Below are 23,188 nucleotides of genomic sequence, written 5' to 3' on the forward strand. Positions count from 1 at the left end.
TTTCTGCAACTTGGTATGTCTGGGACATACACCCCCAAAAATATATCTAGCATTTCTATAAAATTGTACCATACAGCAAGGTCCTAAACTTTCACACTTGGACATACCTTTCTTCTAACGCACAAAAAGATGATTAAAAAGATTATTTAAAGATAAAAGCCATCCATACAGAACAAGAAACTTCATTAAGGTCATTGGCAGCTGGTGATGCAGTAGGAGGCGCGCTCTGGGAGGACACTGGAACAAGGGGGTACTGCACCCTGTAGTCTTGACATCAGAAAATACACATCACTCAACATTTAGCTTTTATTGTGATCTCAAAAACACCAGTTACATAGCACAATGTAAGCATATAGAAATGTTTAGAGTTCTCAAGATGAAATACAAGAAACGGCAAGATGTCGGACACACTTTGGATACCGTCATGCACGTTGATCTCAGTATGTCTGAGAAGTTATTAAAGCAGAATGTACAACAGCTTGTATCTAAATTCAACTACGTTTCAGTCAGTACTAGGAAATCATTTTCATACACTTAAGACAATCTATCAGGGCGCTATGAGCAACATGAACCCGTGTGTATTTACAGTAGTGCAAAGTCCACAGTGACGCAAAGCTAACAGCAACTGCGTGAGATGAATCACATTCAAACAAGCAAACGGTTGACAAAGACAATAGTAGCACTGACATTCACTTATAAGGTTAAAACCTGTTTACTTCTAACTCATAAAATGAAACGTGAAAGAGGGCTGCAATTATAACGTTGGTCACATCGGTCAATCTTCATGTAGTCAATCGATATCTACTGCATTGGATCCGCCCATAGCTCAATTAAAATTAACTTCAAAATCCAGTAACAGTCTAGCATCCGATCGGAGCTCGAAGTTTTTCATATGTGACATCAGACCTTCATATGATTAAATCCTTCAGTGAGTACGAATCCTAAACAGGCACCGTTGGTGCTTAAACTAACAGGTGTGGTGGATATATTAAGATAAATAAAAATGATTGCTTTGGCTACTAAAACAGTGGATACACGTGTCACATTCAATAAATCAACAAAAGATTTACACATACAATAAAACCATTGTGAAAAGAGAAAATATTTTAAAAAACATTCACGAAATCAGCATTAGAAATTAGTTGCTCTGCTCGTCACTGTTATCTCTTTAATTCTACGTTTGGCAAAGCGATTTGGCTCTCGAAGTGAATCATGCATCCGAAACAGAAATACAATGCAGTGTCTGGATGATTAGGCAAATTACGCTGTGATTGACAAACTGGATTTCTGCTCAGGGATACACTGGATGATTGAAGCCAACCTTCTCGGCTTGTTTCACATATAAAAAGCCTCAATACATTGTCCCTGTGCACACAACACAACGGTACTCCTCAACTGGGTATGGAGTAGGCCTACATTACACAGACCGCGATCTCCTATTCACAGATAGTAGGCTACAGCTGCTTTATAGGTTAACCGGCTCTGAGCGTGACAGTGCTGCATCATCCACACCGCCACCTGCTGGTTAAAAGGAGGCATTGCGTCCTACCTTAGCTCCCCTATCCAACATTCAGAAGTTTTATCACATTACTCTGCACTGACGAGGGGCTCATTAAGAAAGCATGTCATATTATCAAAACCCATTGAGATAACATCAGTGGCAACTATGGGTTTTTGTACAATCGTGTTGTTGACTGTTAAAGCGACAGAATGACTTGGAGAGACTGTGGTGGAATCTCCACACCTACAGTCCTGAGGTCCTCTGCAATGCTGGTGGTCTAACGTTGCCATGAGAGGAGGAGCCCCTGTATGTGTGCGTGCGTGCGTGTACGTGTGTGTATATGTGTCTGTGTGTGTGTGAGTGTGTATGTGTGTGTGTGTTGGGGGAGCTGCTGGCAGTGATGTGGAGTAGCCAGGAAGGGGGCTGGATATCAAAGAGATCAGCTGACTTTAAATCTGAGGTGATGGAGGGGCGTGTCTACAGGTGGAGGTGATGGAGGGGCGTGTCTACAGGTGGAGGTGATGGAGGGGCGTGTCTACAGGTGGAGGTGATGGAGGGGCGTGTCTACAGGTGGAGGTGATGGAGGGGCGTGTCTACAGGTGGAGGTGATGGAGCTGCATGTCTACAGATTGACCAGGTGGAGATCAGAGGCGGAGAAATGAGGACACAGTGTCATGTCCGGGTTCCTCAGCTGGCGCAGAACCTTCTTGTGGAACTTGGAACGTACGCGGTTGAACTCCATGATGTCACAAGGGTCTTCCTCGATCCAGAACCGGTGGAACTCCTGCATCAGGTAACCTGGGGGAGCACCATGGGTTCAGCTAGCAAGAACCATGCAAATACCTGGTTGTCATCTAGCTAGAACCATGCTAATACCTGGTTGTCATCTAGCTAGAACCATGCTAATACCTGGTTGTCATCTAGCTAGAACCATGCTAATACCTGGTTGTCATCTAGCTAGAACCATGCTAATACCTGGTTGTCATCTAGCTAGAACCATGCTAATACCTGGTTGTCATCTAGCTAGAACCATGCCAATACCTGGTTGTCATCTAGCTAGAACCATGCTAATATCTGGTTGTCATCTAGCTAAAACCATGCTAATACCTGGTTCTCCTGGTGAGCTAGCCTTAATGTAACGAGTTGCTCACAGCTTTATTACCAGCGTGTTTTCGGCCCTGTGGCTCGTACTCACAGAAGGTCTGCTGAAAGTGGAGAAGGCTGGGCATCTCTGGAGCCACGTTGTACAGATGAGTCTTCAGGGCTCCGCTGACCAGCATGCAGTAGGCCAGGTCCGTGATGTTGATCCCCACGATGGCAAACGAGAACCTGGAAGGTAGTGGAGGGTAGTGAAGGGGTCTCGTTGGGGTCTCGTGATACATGGGAAATTTAAGATTTCTTTGGGAATTCTTTTTTTTGGGGGGGGGGGGCATTTTTCATGCTTTGTTGGACAGTGTGTAAACAGGAAGAAATGCAGCTAAGGGACAAGGCCAGATTCAATCCGTTTTAGCCGCTGCATCAAGTAAAACATAAACATATCTTCACAGACGGCCAGGGATCAGACACTCACCCGATAGCCTTGTCTAAATTCTTCTTTTCCCACTCTGCTTTGGACATTTTACTGAGGAGGATAAAGACTAAGTTAGGAAAGAGACTAAGTTAGGACAGAGACTAAATTAGGACAGAGACTAAGTTAGGACAGAGACTAAATTAGGACAGAGACCAAGTTAGGACAGAGACTAAATTAGGACAGAGACTAAGTCAGGACAGATTAAACTAGGATGAGGATTAGTATAACTCTCCTCTAACTGGTTAAGACCAGGGAGAACCTGATCTCACTGCTCCTCACATGGAAGGGTGTTTGAGAGTAACATCTAATATTTATCTTCTTAAACTTAAATAAATTTAAGGTAAGAAAGACCTGAGCAACTAACTAACCATGACTAGAGCTGGATCTAGCTCTACTGGTGATGTTCAGTTCAGTGTCGGAAAGCAAAGAGAAGCAGCACATAAGAAGCACATGAAACCAAGATGGCCGGCAAGCAAACGTTCGCGGCTCTGAAATGAAAGTGAAATGGAGTACCTTGCATCTCTGCGTACGCTCCGAGGTGAGAGAGAGAGAGGGGTGGAGAGACACCAACATCGGCATGACACGGTGAGCGTGCTGAATGAGATGCTGATCAAGCCAAACGGATATAGAACGAGCCTCGGAGTGCAGAAGGCCTCGACGACAGTGTTTGACTGAACCAAGGTGGTGGGTGACCAGAGAAATCATTAGAAAAGCACAGCAATGCAGTGAAGGCTAGCGGTGTGGAAGAACAGGTTAGCAATGAGAGCTATGGGTTAGGCTGCGTGTGTGAGGGTGCATGTGCGTGCGTGCATGCATGTGTGTACGTGTGTGTGAGGGTGTGTTTCTGTGTGTGTTCTACCTGTGTTTGGGCTGGAGGGAGTCATGCAGCACCTGGAGAGCGGTGGCCTTGTCATGTTCAGCAAAATACCTACAGGAAGGAAACATGACGCAGTTGTGTTTGATACTTTGGTTCATTTTTCTACTTTCTACAAAGACCCAAACACAAGCAGACAGTTTTCCAGATATGAATCCTAAACTAGGAGAACCGTTCAGTGAAGATCTCCCCAGTCTGGGATGAGGCCTAATCTATGTCTGGGAAAATTATCTATTAAGTCACATATCAGAGACCATTTTTTTTTCTGTAAGGTAAGAGGTCTCTATCAAGCCAACATAAATACATACACACACACACACACTTACAAAAGGTTCTGTAGGCCCAGTAAACCCATGCCTCTGAAGTCCGTCTTGGGGTCGTTGCCCTGGAAACCGATCTCGCACCACTGCTTGGAGACTCGCCCAGTGAGGGGGGAGTCCGGACACAGTTCTCTCCAGAGCTGCAGTGGAGAAACAAATGTTCCACATTCATGTTCCACTTACGTGTTCTACATACACGTTCCACATCCACGTAAACAGAGACTAGCAAAGGACTCCGAAAATGCCTAGAAAAGGCTTGAATCAAAAATCCATCAATCTGGTCTGTGACTTACCCTAATGCTTACATTCCTGGGGGATACCAGGGTCTCACATAGTGACAGTGACTGACAGTGACAGACAGTGACAGTAACTGACAGTGACTAACAGTGACTAACAGTGACTGACAGTGACAGTGACAGACAGTGACAGTGACTGACAGTGACTGACAGTGACTGACAGTGACACTGACGGTGACAGTGACGGTGACAGACAGTGACTGACAGGACAGTGACTGACAGTGACTGTGACAGTGACTGACAGTGACTGACAGTGACTGTGACTGTGACTGTGAAAGTGACTGACAGTGCCAGTGTACCTTCATCAGCATCTGCTCGTGGTCGGGGTTCTCGCTGTCGTACGGCTCCCTGCGGAGCTTCTCCACCTCAGCCACCAAGCCCCGGTACCCCACCACCTGGAACAGGCTGGCCTGGAGAGAGATGCCCAGCCTGGGGAGAGACAGAGGCACGCAGGGGGTCACCCTGGAGGAAGGGCTGGAGAATAGATACTGTATGGTCTGGGTAAGGTGAGAGGTGAGAGGGGAAAGGAGAGATGGGAGAGGGGGAGGAAAGAGAGGAGGGGAGAGAGGAGTGGAGAGGAGAGGAAAGGGAAAGGTGAGAAGTGAGGAGGGGTGAGAAGTCTTACTGTGGGTTGGTGTCAGGATTGATTTTCTTCAGGGTCATGATGTCATCGATGGTCTTCTCCACAGCGTCCGGGTGGACACTGAGAGCAGACTGCAACAGCTGGCGTGAGAGAGAAGGGGATGGATTACAGACCAGATCGATTCTATACAAGTCCTGATAGAATCTATACAGACCAGTACAGAATCTAAGCAGACGTACCTCATGCTTGGAGTGTCGTAGAGACGATTCTGCAGGGAGAAACAAGACGACTTCATTAACACGTCTGACACTTGCAGAAGCAAACCTTACATTTACACAACACATGAATCACGGAGGGTGATGTTTGATCGTGTATTTCCAGTCAGGCAGGAAGGAGGCCTACCGATCTTGAGGGTCCTGCATGCGCCAGGTTTGTTGTTGTAGCAGATCCTCTGCAGCTCACAGCGTCCCGTCAATTTCCTCACCACAAACTTCAGACCGCGCCACAAACACTTACAGTACAGGAACACAAGAAACTGTGATACCACCCTGGGGACAGAGAGAAGGGGGAGAGAGCCAGAGGAGAGACAGAGAGGGAGGAGTGGGGACAGAGAGAAAGGGGAGAGAGTCAGAGGAGAGACAGATAGAGAGGGGGGAGTGTTATATAGAGAGGCACAGAGGCGGCTAGAGAATGAGAGTGTTGTGTTGTCATCCAGAGGGGGCATCTGAGATGATGAAAGCACATTTTCTCCCATGACAGAGGAGGGGATGAGGGATTAGAGAAACAGGCGACATCAATAGAACTCTCAAACCTCTGATTCAGTCGAAGTTTCCACAGGAAAAACAAGCCTCTCTATCTCAACAGAAACACAGGCCGACAAACTGTCAAACAGCAGCACTATAAAGTACACAGTGATGATAGTAGGAAACAGGCCTTTTGAAGCAGGTATGTTACAGTACTGTAGACATGTCAGCGAAAACATTATACCTATTACTCGATAAATGTCAAGAACGCATCAGATTCAATTCACTTCATTGATCCCTAAGGACACCCCCCCCCCCCCCAGCTCTGCCCGCTCGCGGGTTTACCTCTGCCTCGAGACAGGACCAGCATGCTAAGCAGCACACAGGACCCGTTGCGCATGCGTTAGTCAGCTCCGTTAGCTACGGTCCTGAGATCGATCCACTACCAAGCGAGAGGACGCCAAAGGTGCAGCGCATTTGTACACGCACGCACCGCAACTACGAAGCCTGGTGTCTAAGCTCTCTATAACGGCACCATAATTAAGAGTAAGGCAGGTTGGTCTGTCGACCCGCTATAACCGCACCGTATCTAACGACTCACACAGACCCGTTACCGCCTACATATTTTCCTACAGAGACGAGATATATAGGCTACATGGTTTGTGCTTGAGATTCACTTGTGAACATCGCTTTTAAACGTCAATAGAAAACTCAATGGAGTCAAATCTACAGTAGATACTATTTTCAAATCCTGAACATGTGTTGTGCATGTTCTGCTATTCGATGTCAACGTAATACGTTTTTTTTCCAAGCTCTGCTAACAAAATGCAGTAATTTGCCTACCTCAAAAAATGCTTCATCTTGGGCGGTTTCCTTCTGTTTCTTCTTCAGAATAGTTCAGCCAAAATTGACGACCCTGCAGTGGAAGGACGTACAAAAGTGAAGCAAGGTTTATACTGACATCATTGATCAGTGCATTTAGTAAACATAAGCTTCAGTCGGCTTATTAGTGAGTGCAGTTTTATGGTGCTGTCCATGGTGCTGACGGGTTAACAAATACGTCGTTCAAAAACAGACGGCAAAAACATAACATGTATTCCTCTATAAATTAATAAACTGCTTAATGATACGGAATCCAAACTGATTGGGTTGGTGCAGTATAGCAACACGTCTCGCGGCTTAATGAATGATCTGCGCCCCAGACACCACGCAGAATCCCAGCACTCGAGAAACACGTCAATCGCGCGTCCAAATAGCGTATAGAGATATATCACCAAAAATCATTACTCACTCGAAATAATATATCAAGCGAAGCTTGTAGACATTAAAATAATATGCCGCAGGTCGTGGCCGCTTCAGTGGTGCGCGGTTGTCCTCTTTACTCGATGACTGGTACCTGTTCTTCGTCCATGATGGAAGCGTCACTGAGGAGAGTGGGTGGGACGAGTACACCACCGCTACAGCGGCATCGCAATGCAGAACAGCTGCCGCGCGGCAAGGAGGAGCGGCAAGCAGCGCGGTACAAGCGTTAAACATGTTCGACAATCTTGACTCAATAACAAATGTAACCAACTTTAATATTTACATTTATTTTTAGAGCGAAGGGAGTTTGGCCTTTTGTATGTTATGTAGTTTGGGCTATATTTATTAAGGATACCTGATGCTGTATCTTGCCTTCAATATATGATTTTAAAATATTAAAATATTCCCACAGTCAGTTTGGATTTTGATTGAGCCAATGTGAAAGAGCGAAATATACAGTATTTGCGTATATTCCCCAAAAACGTATAACAATACAATTTTAACTTTATTAAGAAAAGTTAATGAAAAAATAACAATGTTTTTAATGACCCAAATATATAAATAGGTAATCAGTAACCAGCCATAAACAACTGCAAATGGTATTTATGTATGAACAACATAATTTAAAAAAGGCATATTATTTCTTTTTGAAAATGAAGATTATCTCTTCAATGAGCAGCATATCATCATACAAATGACTGTATAAAAAACATATCAAAACGAAAAATACATATTAACAAACCAGCAGATTGGGACCCAGACTTGGAACAGTGATGGAGACAAGGTAGTGCTGTGATGTAAACGGCATGTATACGATTGTCCAGTGACATGTACACGATTGTCCAGTGACATGTACACGAGTGTCCAGTGACATGTACACGAGTGTCCAGTGACCTCAGCAGGACAGACTGGTCCCATGTGGTCCCACCACAATCAACGAGAGAAGCCAGTCAGAACTAACTAGAGGGGTCTGTACCGAGCCAGTGTGTTAAGCTGCGTTCTCACTGCAGTTTGTCTGCACAGAATGGTCCACGCACCGTTTGGCTACTGTCGTGAAACATCCACGCTCCGATTGGTAACACGCATCCGTGTGCACTTCAAAAGTTGTAACTTTCTCCAAAAACCCAGCGGGCGGCCATCTTGTTAGTACGAACAGATGGCACAGGAACGTGCCTCACGGGCATGTGTCGTTCATGTGTGTGGACGACACGTGAAGAGGTGAGAGCGCAAGGCTACATCCTGGTGCAGCGTTCTGTAACGTATGTGACAACAGGCCTTCTGAAGCAGGCCTGCTCCTCACCCCCCTCACCCCCCTCCTCCTCCTCCTCCTCACCCCCCTCCTCCTCCTGCAGGCCAGGGGGGCTCACCTCCTCCTGCTCCCCACCCCTCACCTCCTCTTCGCTGGGCGTCTTGTCCTCCTCTTCAGGTACGGGAGGGGGGTGAGGGCCGTGGGTGGGCACGGCGTTGAACATGATGAATCCCACCGTGATCACCACGAAGGATACGATGTACAGGCTGGAGAACTGAGGGGGGGGAAGAGGGCAAAGGTGAGGGGGTCATCATCCAGTCCCTCAACGCTAACAAGCCGGTCAGCTCCACGTGCTTCTGGCCTCGGTCTGACCTCACTATGTCTCTGTCTGAGAACTACACCTCAAGCTTCCTCTAACATACAATTAACTATAAACTAGTCTGTTTAAGCTATACCCTCTACCACAGAGCTATACCCTCTACCACTGAGCTATACCCTCTATCACTGAGCTATACCCTCTACCACAAGGCTATACCCTCTACCACTGAGCTATACCCTCTACCACTGAGCTATACCCTCTACCACTGAGCTATACCCTCTACCACAGAGCTATACCCTCTACCACTGAGCTATACCCTCTACCACAGAGCTATACCCTCTACCACAGAGCTATACCCTCTACCACAGAGCTATACCCTCTACCACAGAGCTATACCCTCTACCACTAGGCTATACCCTCTACCACTGAGCTATGCCCTCTACTACTGTGCTATACCCTCTACCACAGAGATACACCCAGTTGAACTCACGGTGTAGTGGAAGAGGAACAGTCCACAGAAGAGGCTGAAGAGGTCAGCGGTGAGCAGAGACAGGTTGAGGGCCGTGGCGCTGGTCATCTTCACCACCAGTGGCATGCAGCTGTACAGACCGTACATGCACAGGGCGTAGGCCACAAACAGCCCGGCTGACGAGACAAGCGTTTCCAGACAGCACAATCCCATTAGGCTGACCGGAAGGGTTTTAATCTAATGTGAGTGAGTAATGAATTTGGGGAACACTCACCTATTTTTAAATCCCATTTTATCGCTGCTACTGCGTTAGTTTCCAGCACAACTCTGCAACACAGGACAGAAGAATGGGAAAAAGAAGTTTCAGTAGATGATGGGACTAGTGTCAGTAGATCAAGAGACTACAGCTGACCCTGAGAAGTCTCCTAGGTCAGACCGAGTACAGCTGTTGTCAAGGGAAACAGAGACAGGAAGGGGGAGCAGGGACAGGAAGTGGGACTCACAGCTGTACTCCGCTGATGGCGGTTCCAAACAGGCCCATCATGCCCAGGAACTCGACACGGCCCAGGTTCTTCACGGTGTACTCCTGACACACGTTAGAGACGGCGTACAGCACTGCGCTCACCAGCACCAGCCCGTCCCCTAGCAGCACAGCATGGGCTGGAGGAGACGGAATATTTCACAATAAGAGTTAACTGATGCCTGTAGATCCTTTCACCTGACCACAGACACAGATCAGTGTAGGGTAATGAACTTCCTACATTCCAGTCAAGTTCTTCCAGAGACAGATAAAAGTGTTGGCTAAACTAATAATATCTTACTAGATCCCTGGTCTCGTCCGGCCAGCAGATCTGCCCCCACCATGGCCCCCACCCCCAGCAGACACACAGCCACACCCACAAAGTGAACCGGCCTATAGCGCGTCTTCAGGAAGAACCAGGAGAGCACCATCAATACGGGGATCACAAAACAGTCCAGAAGCTGAAACACACACATCACACACATGTACAGTAAACACACAATATCACACGCGTACAGCACACAAACATGTTCTGTAAAAACTTGATATCTGACATTTACATTTATTCATTTAACAGACGCTTAATCAAAAGTGTCCAAAGCAACATACGTATAGTGATTATAAAACCTACTGCAATAAAACTACCCTGCTGGTCAGAATGGTGAACTGGTACCTGTATGCTGGTCAGGGTGGTGAACTGGTAGGCCTTCACTACTGCATAGTTTGCCTCCACATCTGTCAGACCCATTAACAGATACTTCCACCATCTGGTCTTCAAAATCTGCCAGATGTTCCCATCACCTATCAAGACCCAGGTCCCCAGGGGGAGACAACACAGGTGTTCACCAAGGACTAAAAAACACAAGCAGCTAACAACCCAATCAACAGTAGTCCATAGTGTGTAGTTTGTAGTATCTAGTATGCAGTGTACCCTTCCGGCAGCAGAGGGCAGCGGTGTAGGTGAGCAGAAGCAGAGTGTAGTTGAGGAAGCTCTGCATCATGGGCGTCTCCACGCCGGCCTCCGCCAGGTACTGGCAGCTTACGGCCGTCCCACAGATGAGCAGAGACAGCGCCTGGCCCATGGAGATGGTCTTCAGCAGGCGCCTGAGGAAGCAGGGGAACAGGCGGTTAACTACAAGGAACATCCGCTTAGCAGAGGCTTTTGTTCACAGTGAAGAGGTGGGGGAGGAGGGGGGGGGGGTCTGAACCCTTGAACAGTTCATCTGCAGTCATGCGTCCCACCTCTGACCTATACTGACATGAAACGCTTGATTTTCAGGCTTCCCAACAGTGAGGATAACTTTAACTTGAAAACAAGATCTAAATAAAACACTGTATCCACAGGATAATATTTGTAGGGGACATGGAATGCTTGTTCTGTGTGTAGTCCAGCAGGGATGTTTACTTAGGCTTGGTGTGTGTGGGTGTGTGTGTTTGTGTTTCCTCTCACCATGTAAAAACATCCTTGCTCGCTGTGACCCAGGCAGCAGGGCTGCTGCAACACTCCCAGCTTGGCAGAGCTCCTCGCCCTGGGCCCTCCATCGCCTTCTGCTTCTGAGGCAAACCTGAGACAAACCACACACACATGGCAGAGACACACACACGGAGAGAGACAGAGACACAAAGACAGAGACACACACACACACAGAGAGAGAGAGAGCGAGGGGAAAACACAATATACAGTGTTAATATTGGTATACATGAACAGTATAAACTCTATAGAGTTCAGAAGCCAGGCTAACTCCAGATGAGGCAGAATAATCTCCTCAGGAATTTCAAACTCATTAGATTGTGGTCGACTACAAAGAGCAAGTCTTTAATCCAGATGATTCCCTTTTAATGCGTTTTCCTAATGGTTGGTTGGACTGACCTCTGATATAGGCTATATATAGGCAAAAAATCCCATGTAATTTAAATTTTGGCATTTTTAACTGAGTTTCCAGCCCAAACTGCAAGCCTCACTGTTAAAATCCCAAGTTTAGAAGTAGGCTGATAAACAGACAACAATAATTGGTTGAGCAAACGTAAATTGTCCATATAAAAGGTTGCGCCACACATATCCAACAAAGCATATATACCACCTACCTACATAGACATAGTTCTCCTTGTCCATATTTACAAATATCGCGTTCAAGAAATGTGGAAATTCTCGTGGCACGAAAGCGCCAGGTTCTCCCATGGGCCAATCTAACATGATTGTTTAGCATGACGCAAAGGAACGCCTTCTACACTGGGATTGGTCCAGAGGTTTGGCTAGACACACTCATTATAACGGTCCCGCCTTTGTTTCTGCAACCAAACTTGTAGTGGAGAATAGAATTTAAAGTTTACTAATTTGTCTTTATTCATCAATCATCTTCATCATGCCTTGCAGATGTGATACTATTGAAATAAATAAATATTTGTTATACGTGAATATACTAATGGGCAAAAATAATTATCTCAGAGAGAAAGAGAGAGAGAGAGAGAGAGAGAGAGAGAGAGAGAGAGAGAGAGAGAGAGAGAGAGAGAGAGAGAGAGATGGATCTGGATGTTATCCCAAGGTTTTCTAGGGAGCAGGAATGATAAACGAAAAGTTGTTTTGGGAAACATATCTGGTCGTTATTGAAACAGAACGACAAAGTATTTCACACCAGACGTAACTTTTCTTTATCGAGAAAATACACATTAGTGAGTTGCAATACGTTTTACTCCAGAATACAAAGCTAAATATCTTGCTAAAAGTTGTGACAATTGACAAAAGTCTTACCTTTAAGTGTTCCAACAAACTCTTTTAAGCCCCACAAAATATCTTGAGAGGTCTTGAGCCCTTGGTGGTGGAGATGCATTGTCATTGTGTGTGGTCGAGACAAAATAGCATTGTAGATATTTATTATCTTACTCCTGTGAAGGCCTCAGGTTTTTTTCAGACGTTATCCTCTTTACACACCTGTAATTCTGCAACTAAACGCAGGTGGCAGTCTTGTGCTACTGGACCGTTAGAAACCAATACATTAAACAGGAAAAAATGTAATTTTCGGTTAACCTCAAAGAGTAGGCTATACAATCACTATGCCGTGTATAATTAAACAGTATAGAAGCAGTATCAGTGCTTCTAAACTCTTTATTTACATGTCCACGTGCCGTGTATGCATTTCCGGATATGACGATACGTCTTTTAATAAGAGACGTGTTTTTGGTGTGCAAATACCTCATAGACATATATATATCTATGAAATACCTTGTCTATGTGATTGCTGCGGACACTAGTATTCGACAAATACTTAGTCAATTGTTGAAACACTTGATGAAAACGTATTAGTAATAAACGTAAGATGTAACGTAATCAACAGAAGGTGGTCTTTTATTTTGAAATATTTTGACAGAAACAAAAACGTACTTCCGGTTCACACTGCACCAAACTTGACTACGAAGAAAGTGGAAAGCAGCGGTTGAAACCTAAGGTAGCTCTAGCAAATGTATTTATATGGATGTTATTTGGCCCTTTACTAACATAAGTAGATACGATTTACACGTTGTAAAGACGCCATTGGTGAACATTAAACTATGTCTTGTTAGATATCAAATATGGCACTGATACTAGCGAGATATCTTTGCTAATGCTAAATTGCTAGTAGCTACTATTGCTAGTTAGCTAACGCGAGTTTACCTTTCTAGTTTCTAAAACAGGCTGTGATTCTTTTAAATTTGAGTAAAACCATACAACGGCGTTTGATTCACGTAGAAAACACGTTGGTATTAAGACAGGGATGTGTTTGATTCGATGATTAGCTAGTTTGCAAGGCTAGCTAGCTAGTTGGCTTGTGGTTTACGCCGGGGTGGCACTTTACATCAAACGGCCTAACTAGCCTGTCTTATTAAAACTGACTTGCATTTACAAATGTAATTGTATTAGAATACGCTTTTATCGAAAGCAACATACAATCTGGGGATATAGAAAGCACATCGTCAAAGAGTGGTCTGTATTTAAGCCACGGTGTAAAATAACCACGTCTCAACTACCGACCAGACATGGCTGACTGTGAAAAGTTGACCTCTGGCGGCTGTGTAGGGCACTGCGTTTAAATAATTCCTTCAGACTGCAGGCGTATCTTGCTCAAATGTACATTTCTGTTTGATTCCTCATTTTGTTTTGTCATAACATTAAATCAATGTACATTGGATCTGTAGCCATGGTTTTTGGTTAATCTCTGCGGATGGCAACGAATCTGTAGCTGATACGGGGTTGTTTCCACAGAAGCACAATGGCAGACAGCGATGATGAATATGATCGCAGAAGAAGGGACAAGTTCCGCCGTGAAAGGAGTGATTATGACCGTTCCAGAGAGAGAGAGGACAGGCGTAGAGATGAGTGGAACGACAGGTGAGAAGGAGGGAACAGACTTTATAGTGGGGTACAGTCAAGTCTCTGAAAAAGCTCATTTATGAAGCCAGTTTCTGCATGGGAGAGCATTCGGACATGAGGTGGTTCACGGCATCAAAAGCCTGTGCTGTCTCCCGTCTTTTCTCTGGAAGGAGTTGGTGATTTAACTGTGTTTCCGTGTGTTTCCGTGTGTTTCCGTGTGTTTCCGTGTGTTTCCGTGTGTTTCCGTGAACTGGCGTCCCTCGGCCAGGGAGTGGGAGCGCGGCCGGGAGCGGCGGAGCCGGGGAGACTACCGGGACTACGAGAGGGGACGCAGGGAGCGCTTCTCCCCCCCTCGACACGACATGAGCCCCCAGCAGAAACGCATGAGGAGAGACTGGTGAGAGATTAGATACACCTGTACCTGCCTGCTGTCGTCTCTCTGAAGAGAGACTAACTGCTTTAATATCTCTCTCCTATTCAAACTCCCTCCAGATAAAAACTATATAATAAAACAAGCATGCATCTCTAACCCCCCTCTCCCACCTGAGCAGGGACGACCACGGAGGGGAGCCTTACCATGGAGGCTATGACCTGGGCTACGGGGGTAGTGGCGGGCCCAGCTATGCCCCCCCCCAGCCCTGGGGCCCCCCAGATCTCCACCTGATGCAGCACCACCACAGCATCCCCATCCAGGCCAGGTGAGGAGCACAGGATGTTCTGCTCAGTAGAACTTCCTTTCTGTTAAGGCTCTTTCCACACAACACGGCTCCCCACTCAAGAACGATCAAGTCCCGTCAGAGTTGAAGGGGGTTTGTGTGCGTGCGTTTAAGGCCCTTGTATTCCTGATATAATTGTGTGTGTGTGTGTGTGCGCTAGGCTGGGCAACATCCACGACCTGGACCTGTGTCCTCCTCCTCCGCTGATGAAGACGTTTAAGGAGTTCCTGCTGTCTCTGGATGACTCTGTTGACGAGGGCGAGGCCGTGAAGAGATACAACGAGTACAAGATGGACTTCAGACGGCAGCAAATGCAGGACTTCTTCCTCACTCACAAAGATGAGGAGTGGTACGATGATCACAGCCTTTGTTATTCCCTCTTAGTCAGGATATAATGTTAGGAAAGTAGCTTTAGTTTGTTGTAAAACTGCTTTATCTCAACAGACTGCTCACAACCTCTCTGTGCGGCCTACGAGGGGTCTGAATGTACAATATATCATATTCCATTTTTTTCGTTCTTTTAAACTTTTTAGCAGCTATTACATTGAAGTGAAGTGGTAGTTTGTGGTTATCCTGACTAACCTCTCCTTCAATTACTCTGCTTAGGAAAGACTGCGCATAGATCTGTGATTAGACTAGAAAATAATTGAATGTACCATGGTGTTGTCGCCTGTGTCATCTAAGTCCCACAGGCCCGGCGTCCTAGTGTGTCTATGCTGTTCCGTTGATGTGTAACTGCCTTAACCAACCCTTCCTCCCCTCCTCCCACTCCCCCTCCCTTCACAACAAGGTTTTGGAAGATGAGAACAAGTGACTCTCTCGTCAGGACGCGATGCTAGTCAGTCAGGGCATGCACTGCGCCCAATGCAGATGCTCTAGATCTGAAGTAACAGGGATCTTAGTTAGATAGATGCACAGTTCACCAACGGCCGTCGAGAAGTTTTCTTTTCTAAGTCTCTGATGGTTTTTATTCCCCCTCCATTTTTTTCTTTTTTTTTCGTACATATATTTCGATCAAATCGAATTCCCTAACCGAAATCGAATTGTGCGTTCACAAACACAGTATGAGGGTGAAGTGGAGCACATTTCTACAGAAGAGAACCCTCTCTATATGTATGTGTTGTTAAACTGGGAGAAGATAAGGTAAATTTAGTCCACACAATGGCAAACTTGCTCTTCTGAAATGTTCAAACTGATTATGAGATGTCAGTGTTCTGTAGTCTTTCATAATGTGTGTCTTCCTTTCTGCCTCGTCATGGCCCCAGCAGTCACACCAACACAACTCACCTCACATTAGCGCTCAGTCACACCAACACAACTCACCTCACATTAGCGCTATGTCAAACATAAACTTAACCAGCACACAGAGAAAGATGGTCGATCTGTTTAGCTCTGATTGATTGTCACGTAGAAGTATGATAACAAGCAAGCGGATGTGTTCCGTACACGAGCTGACAGATCAAAACATGTTTTGTTTCTCTGCACGAGCCACAGTCAAGAACTGTCCTAGGGGGCCCAGTTATGTACTGATGTCTCTGCCATCTCTAACAGACGCTTGTCCTCCACCCCTGGCTTGTCCCCCCCTCTCCCTCGGGTGCCCCTACCCCCAACGCAGGTTCAGATCCAAGTACCACCCAGACGAGGCGGGGCGGCGGCGGGCAGAGGCCCACAGCGCCCTGCAGAACAGGCTGAACGTCTACACGTTCCTCATGGAGAACGGCTGGTTCGACAACGTCTCCCTGGACATCGACCGCGGCCCGGCCATCGTCAAGGTCCTAGACGCAGGTAGGGGAGCTCTCTGGAGGTGTGGTTTGGGGTTGGTGTTCTCCAGGATGGTCTCTCCAGGGTGGCGTTGGTCTCTACCAGGCTGACGCGCTTCTGTCTGTCCCAGCGGTGATCAAGATGGAAGGAGGGACGGATCACGACCTGAAGGTGCTGGAGCTTCCCGAGGAGGAGGAGCGAGGCCCTGAGCCGCCCAAGAGGGAGGAGCCCCGGGGGGCGGCTGGGGACAGCAAACCCCCGGAGGAGAAGGAGGACAAGGAGAAGGTGTGTATGAGGGGTCCCAGAAAAGCTACCGTTAGCGGGCAAGGGGGCAGAGGTGTGGAGCAGGGCTGTGATTCATGGCGTGTATGTTTTGGGGCAAAGGAGAAAAGGGTTGTGTTTCAGAAGTGGTGTGTTTCAGGGCGAGTGTTTTGAGCTGCGATGTGTTTCAGGGCGAGGGCGAGGCTGCCTGTGCCGAGAGGGGAGGAGCGACGGCGGTGGACGGCACCCCGGGGGGAGAGGAGAAGAGGGAGGGGGAGGACGGCATGGTGCAGACACCTGCAGCCAAGAAGGTAAGTGTGGGAACCAATCACGTTCCTCCAAGGTAACAAGCCTCATGACCTCATCGCATGCGCTCTCTCTCATTGGCCGGCAGCAGGGAAAGAAGAGGAAGAGGAAGCACAGCGGCGACAGCGAGGACGAGGCCAGCGCCTCCGAGAGCGAGTCTGACTCCGACTCTGACTCCAACTCTCGCTCGTCTGACAAACCGGCAGAGAGAGAGGAGGGGGAGGAAAAGGAGGATGAGGAGGAGGAGGAGGAAGAGGGTGAAAGTGAGAAATCACACTTGTTTAAAACGTGCTGAAGAAAATTGACACCGTGCCAAAATTCTCGAGAGCCTGCAATAAAATATTTATAAATGTAATAGAATTTCAAAAATCTTTCTGCTTCCCCAGCTCGTGGCAACAAGGGCAAAGAGGAGAAGGGGAAGACCAGGGAGCAGGGCAGGGAGCAGGGCAGGGAGCAGGGGAGGGAGGTGGAGAAGGAGGACAAGAAGACGAAGGAGGACCAGCCTCCCAGACCCAGGCCTCTCCACAGGACCTGTTCTCTGTTCCTCAGGAGCATCGCTCCCTCCATCTCCAAGGCAGAGATCGTCTCTGTGAGTCGTCATCATCATCATATCTGTCATAATGATAGACAGATGGATCTCCATGGAGACCTGACCATCCTCTGTCTGTCTGTCCCCAGCTGTGCAGGAGATATCCTGGGTTCCTGCGCGTGTGTCTGTCAGACCCTCATCCAGAACGCAGGTCAGTAGACTTCACCTACTAACCCCACCCCTGCGTGGCTCCACCCCCTGCCTGGTAACTGACCAATGGCTGTTGTCTCCGTGCGACAGGTTCTACAGGCGTTGCTGGGTGACGTTTGATCGCAGCGTGAACATCAAGGAGGTCTGCTGGAACCTGCAGAACATCAGAGTGAGTCACTATGGTCTGACCTCCCCCTCCCGGCCTGGTCTGACCTCCTCTCTCCCCCCTCCTCTCTCCTCCCACCTGTCTCCCCCCTCCCGGCCTGGTCTGACCTCCTGTCTCCCCCCTCCTCCGCCCTCCCGGCCTGGTCTGACCCTCCGTTTCCCCCATCCTCCCACCTGTCTCTCCCCCCCCCTCCTACCTGTCTCCTCCCCCCCACCCCCCCCGGCCTGGTCTGACCCCGTCTCCTCCCCCCCCCCGGCCTGTCTTACCCTCTGTCTCATCCCCCCCGGCCTGGTCTGACCCCGTCTCCTCCCCCCCAGCTGCGGGACTGTGAGCTGGCCCCCGGGGTGAACAGGGACTTGGCTCGCAGGATCCGCAACGTGAACGGCATCACGCAGCACAAGCAGGTGCTGCGCAACGACATCAAGCTGTCGGCCAAACTGATCCACGCTCTGGACGAGCGAGGCCAGCTGTGGAGCCACCGCCCCCAGGGGGACTCCCCGGGACTGGAGGTAGGACCCTAACACACTGAGATATATGTTATGCTCAATAGTGTGCTACTTCACTTCCTGGTTGTGTGCTCTTACTTCCTGTTTGTGTGCCCTAACTTCCTGGTTTTGTTCCCTTTACTTCCTGGTCCAGCTGACAGGCCAGAACCCCATCATGAAGAACATCACAGACTACCTGATTGAGGAAGTGAGCGCGGAGGAGGAGGAGCTACTGGGCAGCGCGGGCGGGGCCGACCCAGAGGAGGGCACCAGGGAGGGCAACCCTGCAGAGATCACCGTGGAGAGAGATGACAACCTGGTCACGGTCTGTCCACCCACACCTGTACCTCACACACACCTGTACCTCACTCACACCCTCACCTGTAACTCACACACACCTGTACCCTCACACACACCTGTACTCACCCTCACCTGTACCTCACTCACCCTCACCTGTACCCTCACACACCTGTAGCTTCACACCCACCTGTACCTCACTCACACCCTCACCTGTACCTCACACACACCTGTACCTCACACACACCTGTACCCTCACACACACCTGTGCCCTCACCCTCACCTGTACCTCACTCACCCTCACCTGTACCCTCACCTCAGGTGCTGGACCGGCTGCTGTTCTACCTGCGTGTGGTACATTCCATCGACTACTACAACTCGTGCGAGTACCCGAGCGAGGACGAGATGCCCAACCGCTGTGGTCTGATGCACGTACGGGGGCCCATCCCTCCCAACAGGGTGACCCACGGAGAGGGTAATGATGCTGTCCAATCAGTAACCTCCCTCCCACTCTCCTCCTATACCCGTCAGTCTCTCGCCCCTCCGAAAACCCTCCTAAGTCTCTCGCCCCCCTCTCTCCCCCCACAGTGTCCCAGTGGCAGAAAACGTTCGAGGAGAAGCTGCTTCCCCTGTTCAGCGTGAAGGAGACTCTGTCCGAGGACGAGGCTGGGAAAATGGGGCGGAAGGATCCGGAACAGGAGGTGGAGAAGTTTGTGTTGGCCAACACCCAGGAACTTGGCAAGGATAAGTGGCTGTGCCCTCTCAGCGGGAAGAAGTTTAAGGTGAGCGAGTTCACGTCCGTCTGACGACAAACCGCTAAAACTGTCCTGCGTATTTGAAATCAGATTAGATTTGTACGGCTCTCTTTCCAGGCAGTGTCACAGAGGGCTTTACGTACAACCATGGAACTGTGTTATCCTACTGTTAACCATAAACCCCCATTTAAAGAGTTTTAAAAACTAATAACAATGTTTTAAAGTGTTTCAGTGAACCCAAAGATGAGTCTCTGTTGAGCTAGTCTTTGCTGACCCCTGACCTTTTGCTGTGTTGACCAATAGGGACCAGAGTTTGTGCGTAAGCACATCCTGAATAAACACGGGGACAAGATCGAGGAGGTGAAGAAGGAGGTGGAGTTCTTTAACAACTTCCTGCTGGACGCCAAGCGCCCCACCCTCCCTGAGCTCAAGTCCAACATGCCTCCTGGACCAGGACAAGGTGGGACACACACACACACACGCATTACTACACACACACCTCTCTCTCAACACACCAACATGTCCTCTCTCTCTCAACACACTGACACGTCTCCTCTCTGTCTCCCCTCTCTCTCAACACACCAACATGTCCTCTCTCTCTCTCTCAACACACTGACATGTCCTCTCTCTCTCTCTCAACACACTGACATGTCCTCTCTGTCTCCCCTCTCTCTCAACACACTGACATGTCCTCTCCGTCTCCTCTCTCTCTCAACACACCGACATGTCCTCTCTCTCTCTCTCTCTCTCTCAACACACCAACATGTCCTCTCTGTCTCCTCTCTCTGCAGGGCTGCTCTCCCCTGGCCTGCCTTTCCCTCCCCAGGGACACCAGGGTCTCATGGGGTTCGGCCAGCCTCGGCCTCCCATCATGGGCTACGGAGGTAGGCACTGCTCCCCCCCCCCTATCTACCCTCTGGTCCTCCTCTCTAGTCCCCTCTCCTATGGTGCTACCCAGTTTAATGGGTTCAACTCACTCCTCAGTGGAAACACTACCCAGGCTTTTCAGAAACCGTATATAAAACGAGTTTCTTGTTTTAAATCGTCAGCCATGCCATGTATTCAGTGTGACTCTCTCTCTCTCCTCCCTGCAGGTGGACCCCCATACCCACCCAACCCCTATGGAGGGGGGGGCGGCCGGGGTAACTATGACAATTTCCGTGGACAGGGGGGGGGCTACCAGGGGAAGCCCCGTAACAACAGGTGAGACCCTGGTCAGTTACAGATCAGCCAGCTCAACTCCCTCCCTCCCTTCTGCTGTTACATGGAACCTGTCAAGTAATCAAGGTTCTTCTCGCTCTCTCTTTGTCTCCTTCTCTCTCTCTATCTCTCTTTCTCTCTCTCTCTCTCTCTCTCTCTCTCTCTCTCTCTCTCTCTCTCTCTCTCTCTCTCTGTGTCTCTGTCTCTCTCTCTCTGTGTCTCTGTCTCTCTCTCTCTCTCTCTCTCTGTGTCTCTCTCTCTTTAGGATGAGCAGAGGAGATCCTCGCAACATCATTGAGTATCGTGACCTGGATGCTCCGGATGATGTGGAATTCTTCTAGAGTTTTTAATCTCTTTTAGTAACTGGTGTCGTAGTTAACCAGCTTAATCAGCCTATGATATTTAGCCTGTTTTGTCCTCTACTGTGATTAGTTAATTAATTTGTTTGGCTGTAGATCAAAGGCTAGAGCAAGCATTGTATTCTAACATTTCTTTTAATAAACATGACTTGGAAAATTTGTATTTCTGTTTGGCTGCAAACCAACAGTTATTATTTTAAAACACAACTTTGATGCATTCAATCAAGAGACAATGTGTGCGATATGACTACCTCTTAATTTGATGGAATGTTTCCTTTGTGGGGGAAATATGCAGAGATGTAGCTTATAGGATGGTGTGACCTGGTCATATAAAACAAATTCAAGTTATTGTCCAAATATATTGTTATTGTCAAGTAAATGTCACATTCCATCCTTGTTAGTTCCACAGGCTACACAGAATATTTTGTAGGTAGCTTGGCTTTTATGAAGGGTCTTTGAATGAAATATGTATGTGAGTAAAATTTTATAACACGATTTAATCGAGAATGGTATGTTTTATATCTTCGTCTTCATGTAAGGAATATTTTGAAGGAGATAGCCTAAACATTGTATTTTGCGAGTGATCATAATACAATTGTCCCTTACGCGTTCCCGTAAACTGAAAAGGCTGTTATGGTGGATAAGAAAATATCAGGTAGGCATATGCAGTTTTCGATTTGTGTGTGTTTTACACACAAAAACAAATACGATTTATTTTTTATTTTTCACGTTGTTATTTCGTCCACAAGCAGTGCAATGCCAATACCGCTGTTGATGCGTAGCAGGTATACTGCCCAATAGCCTCTAACCATCCGATCTGTTGACATGGCAACGATATAGATTTCCAAGTGACCGTCGAACACATTGTTATTTATGCTGATGTTTTTACTATTTTAAGTGCGTTCCCAAGATCCAAACCAACGGCGCGTTCTGGACTGCGCCACGCGTCAGCGTCGCTTGGTCAGACAGTTAGAAGCGCTCGAAAAAGACAACTTTCAAGATGACCCTCACGCCAGCTTACCACAGCAACTAGCTAAGAGACTACCACAGTTTGATGACAGCAATGAATCTGGTAGGCTGTGTAAATAGGTCTACATCCTCAACTGGCAAATGTCATAATTATGCTTTATTCTTTATACTATTCTTTACACTTACATATATTCTCGACACCTTTTTATACAGGTAAGAAGAGAAAAAAGACACGGGGAGATCATTTTAAACTTAGATTTCGAAAGAATTTCCAAGCTTTGCTGGAGGAGGAGGTAAAGTCATATCCAGACAATTGACCTAATCTATCGATACATCACAGCAAATACACCTCTCCCTTTTTTAATCGCTTCATCCTGTCCGTTTTCCTTTGTCCTCACCTTCTGTCCCGCCGCAGGACCTGAGCGGTACAGAAGGACCGAACTACCTGACGGCATGCGCCGAGTCGTCCAAACTGCCCCAGCGCAACTTCTGCACGGTGTGCGGTTTTCCGTCCCACTACACGTGCGTGTCCTGCGGTGCGCGCTACTGCTGTGTCCGTTGCTTGGGAACCCATCACGAGACCAGGTAACTGTACCGTGGACTACATGTTTGATAACGTAGCCATTGATAAAGGTCTCAATTCTGAAATGAGACGATTGATGAAACTAAAACGGTCTTCCTCCTCACCTCTTTTACAGATGTCTCAAGTGGACTGTGTGACTGCCTCCGCTTTTACCGCTTCAATCTGCAGCTTGCATATATGAGGGGTACTGTGGGGGCAACACATCACTCTCAAATGAACTCCCAGCCTGACCAGTGGCCTGTTCCATAAAGCTAGTTTATAAAATGAGACAGGCTCGTGTCAGGTAAGTAACTCACATAAACCTGGCTCATTCTGTAAACTCGCATTAGGAAGGAGGCCTCCTGGTCTGACTAAACCAGGAAGCTGAAGGTCCAGGGTTAAACAGATGCAAATGCAGGAAGGACCGGCATTAAACTGATAACTTTACAATGTGGAAACAAAAATAGAAAATACAGACACCCGTTGATGCATTTGAACAGTCTATTTCTATGAAAGTAACA

The 23,188-nt window shown here is 47.7% G+C and overlaps 4 protein-coding genes across 6 annotated transcripts; 2 read left to right on the plus strand and 2 right to left on the minus strand.

Annotated features, from left to right (window-relative positions):
* Window positions 1-299: 299 nt before the first annotated feature.
* Window positions 300-7,281, minus strand: LOC124468337 (ELMO domain-containing protein 1-like). The gene is made up of 11 exons (XM_047021047.1): window positions 7,179-7,281; window positions 6,731-6,803; window positions 5,547-5,692; window positions 5,384-5,412; window positions 5,187-5,284; window positions 4,861-4,990; window positions 4,272-4,405; window positions 3,931-3,999; window positions 3,072-3,122; window positions 2,697-2,830; window positions 300-2,299 (listed from the first exon to the last, which is right to left on the minus strand). The coding sequence occupies exons 2-11, from the start codon at window positions 6,745-6,747 to the stop codon at window positions 2,124-2,126; spliced, it is 984 nt and encodes a 327-aa protein (XP_046877003.1). The 5' UTR covers window positions 6,748-6,803; window positions 7,179-7,281; the 3' UTR covers window positions 300-2,123.
* Window positions 7,282-8,190: 909 nt separating this feature from the next.
* Window positions 8,191-11,924, minus strand: LOC124468250 (solute carrier family 35 member F2-like). Its single transcript, XM_047020910.1, has 10 exons — window positions 11,832-11,924; window positions 11,197-11,311; window positions 10,678-10,850; window positions 10,420-10,547; window positions 10,048-10,207; window positions 9,730-9,886; window positions 9,501-9,553; window positions 9,248-9,402; window positions 8,523-8,712; window positions 8,191-8,204 (listed from the first exon to the last, which is right to left on the minus strand). Exons 1-10 carry the CDS (start codon window positions 11,857-11,859, stop codon window positions 8,191-8,193), a joined length of 1,173 nt encoding a protein of 390 aa, XP_046876866.1. The 5' UTR covers window positions 11,860-11,924.
* Window positions 11,925-13,090: 1,166 nt separating this feature from the next.
* srrt (serrate RNA effector molecule homolog (Arabidopsis)) lies at window positions 13,091-21,593 on the plus strand. Of its 3 annotated transcripts, none has more exons than XM_047020199.1 (20): window positions 13,091-13,189; window positions 13,984-14,109; window positions 14,345-14,488; window positions 14,643-14,789; window positions 14,968-15,156; window positions 16,423-16,592; window positions 16,699-16,853; window positions 17,021-17,140; window positions 17,227-17,398; window positions 17,522-17,724; window positions 17,814-17,875; window positions 17,965-18,043; window positions 18,358-18,549; window positions 18,680-18,850; window positions 19,144-19,297; window positions 19,411-19,604; window positions 19,881-20,037; window positions 20,369-20,461; window positions 20,672-20,780; window positions 21,043-21,593. In XM_047020199.1, the coding sequence occupies exons 2-20, from the start codon at window positions 13,991-13,993 to the stop codon at window positions 21,116-21,118; spliced, it is 2,706 nt and encodes a 901-aa protein (XP_046876155.1). In that variant the 5' UTR covers window positions 13,091-13,189; window positions 13,984-13,990; the 3' UTR covers window positions 21,119-21,593. The 3 variants fall into 3 exon arrangements, with proteins under 3 accessions (XP_046876155.1, XP_046876156.1, XP_046876154.1); XM_047020200.1 differs by having other exon boundaries at window positions 14,360-14,488; window positions 17,224-17,398; XM_047020198.1 differs by having other exon boundaries at window positions 17,224-17,398; window positions 21,043-21,592.
* Window positions 21,594-21,704: 111 nt separating this feature from the next.
* On the plus strand, window positions 21,705-23,126 carry znhit1 (zinc finger, HIT-type containing 1). Its single transcript, XM_047020202.1, has 5 exons — window positions 21,705-21,791; window positions 22,035-22,208; window positions 22,319-22,398; window positions 22,521-22,690; window positions 22,804-23,126. The coding sequence occupies exons 1-5, from the start codon at window positions 21,770-21,772 to the stop codon at window positions 22,823-22,825; spliced, it is 468 nt and encodes a 155-aa protein (XP_046876158.1). The 5' UTR covers window positions 21,705-21,769; the 3' UTR covers window positions 22,826-23,126.
* Window positions 23,127-23,188: the final 62 nt, after the last annotated feature.

This window comes from Hypomesus transpacificus, chromosome 5 (assembly GCF_021917145.1).
Source record: "Hypomesus transpacificus isolate Combined female chromosome 5, fHypTra1, whole genome shotgun sequence".
NCBI classification, from domain to species: Eukaryota; Metazoa; Chordata; class Actinopteri; order Osmeriformes; family Osmeridae; genus Hypomesus; species Hypomesus transpacificus.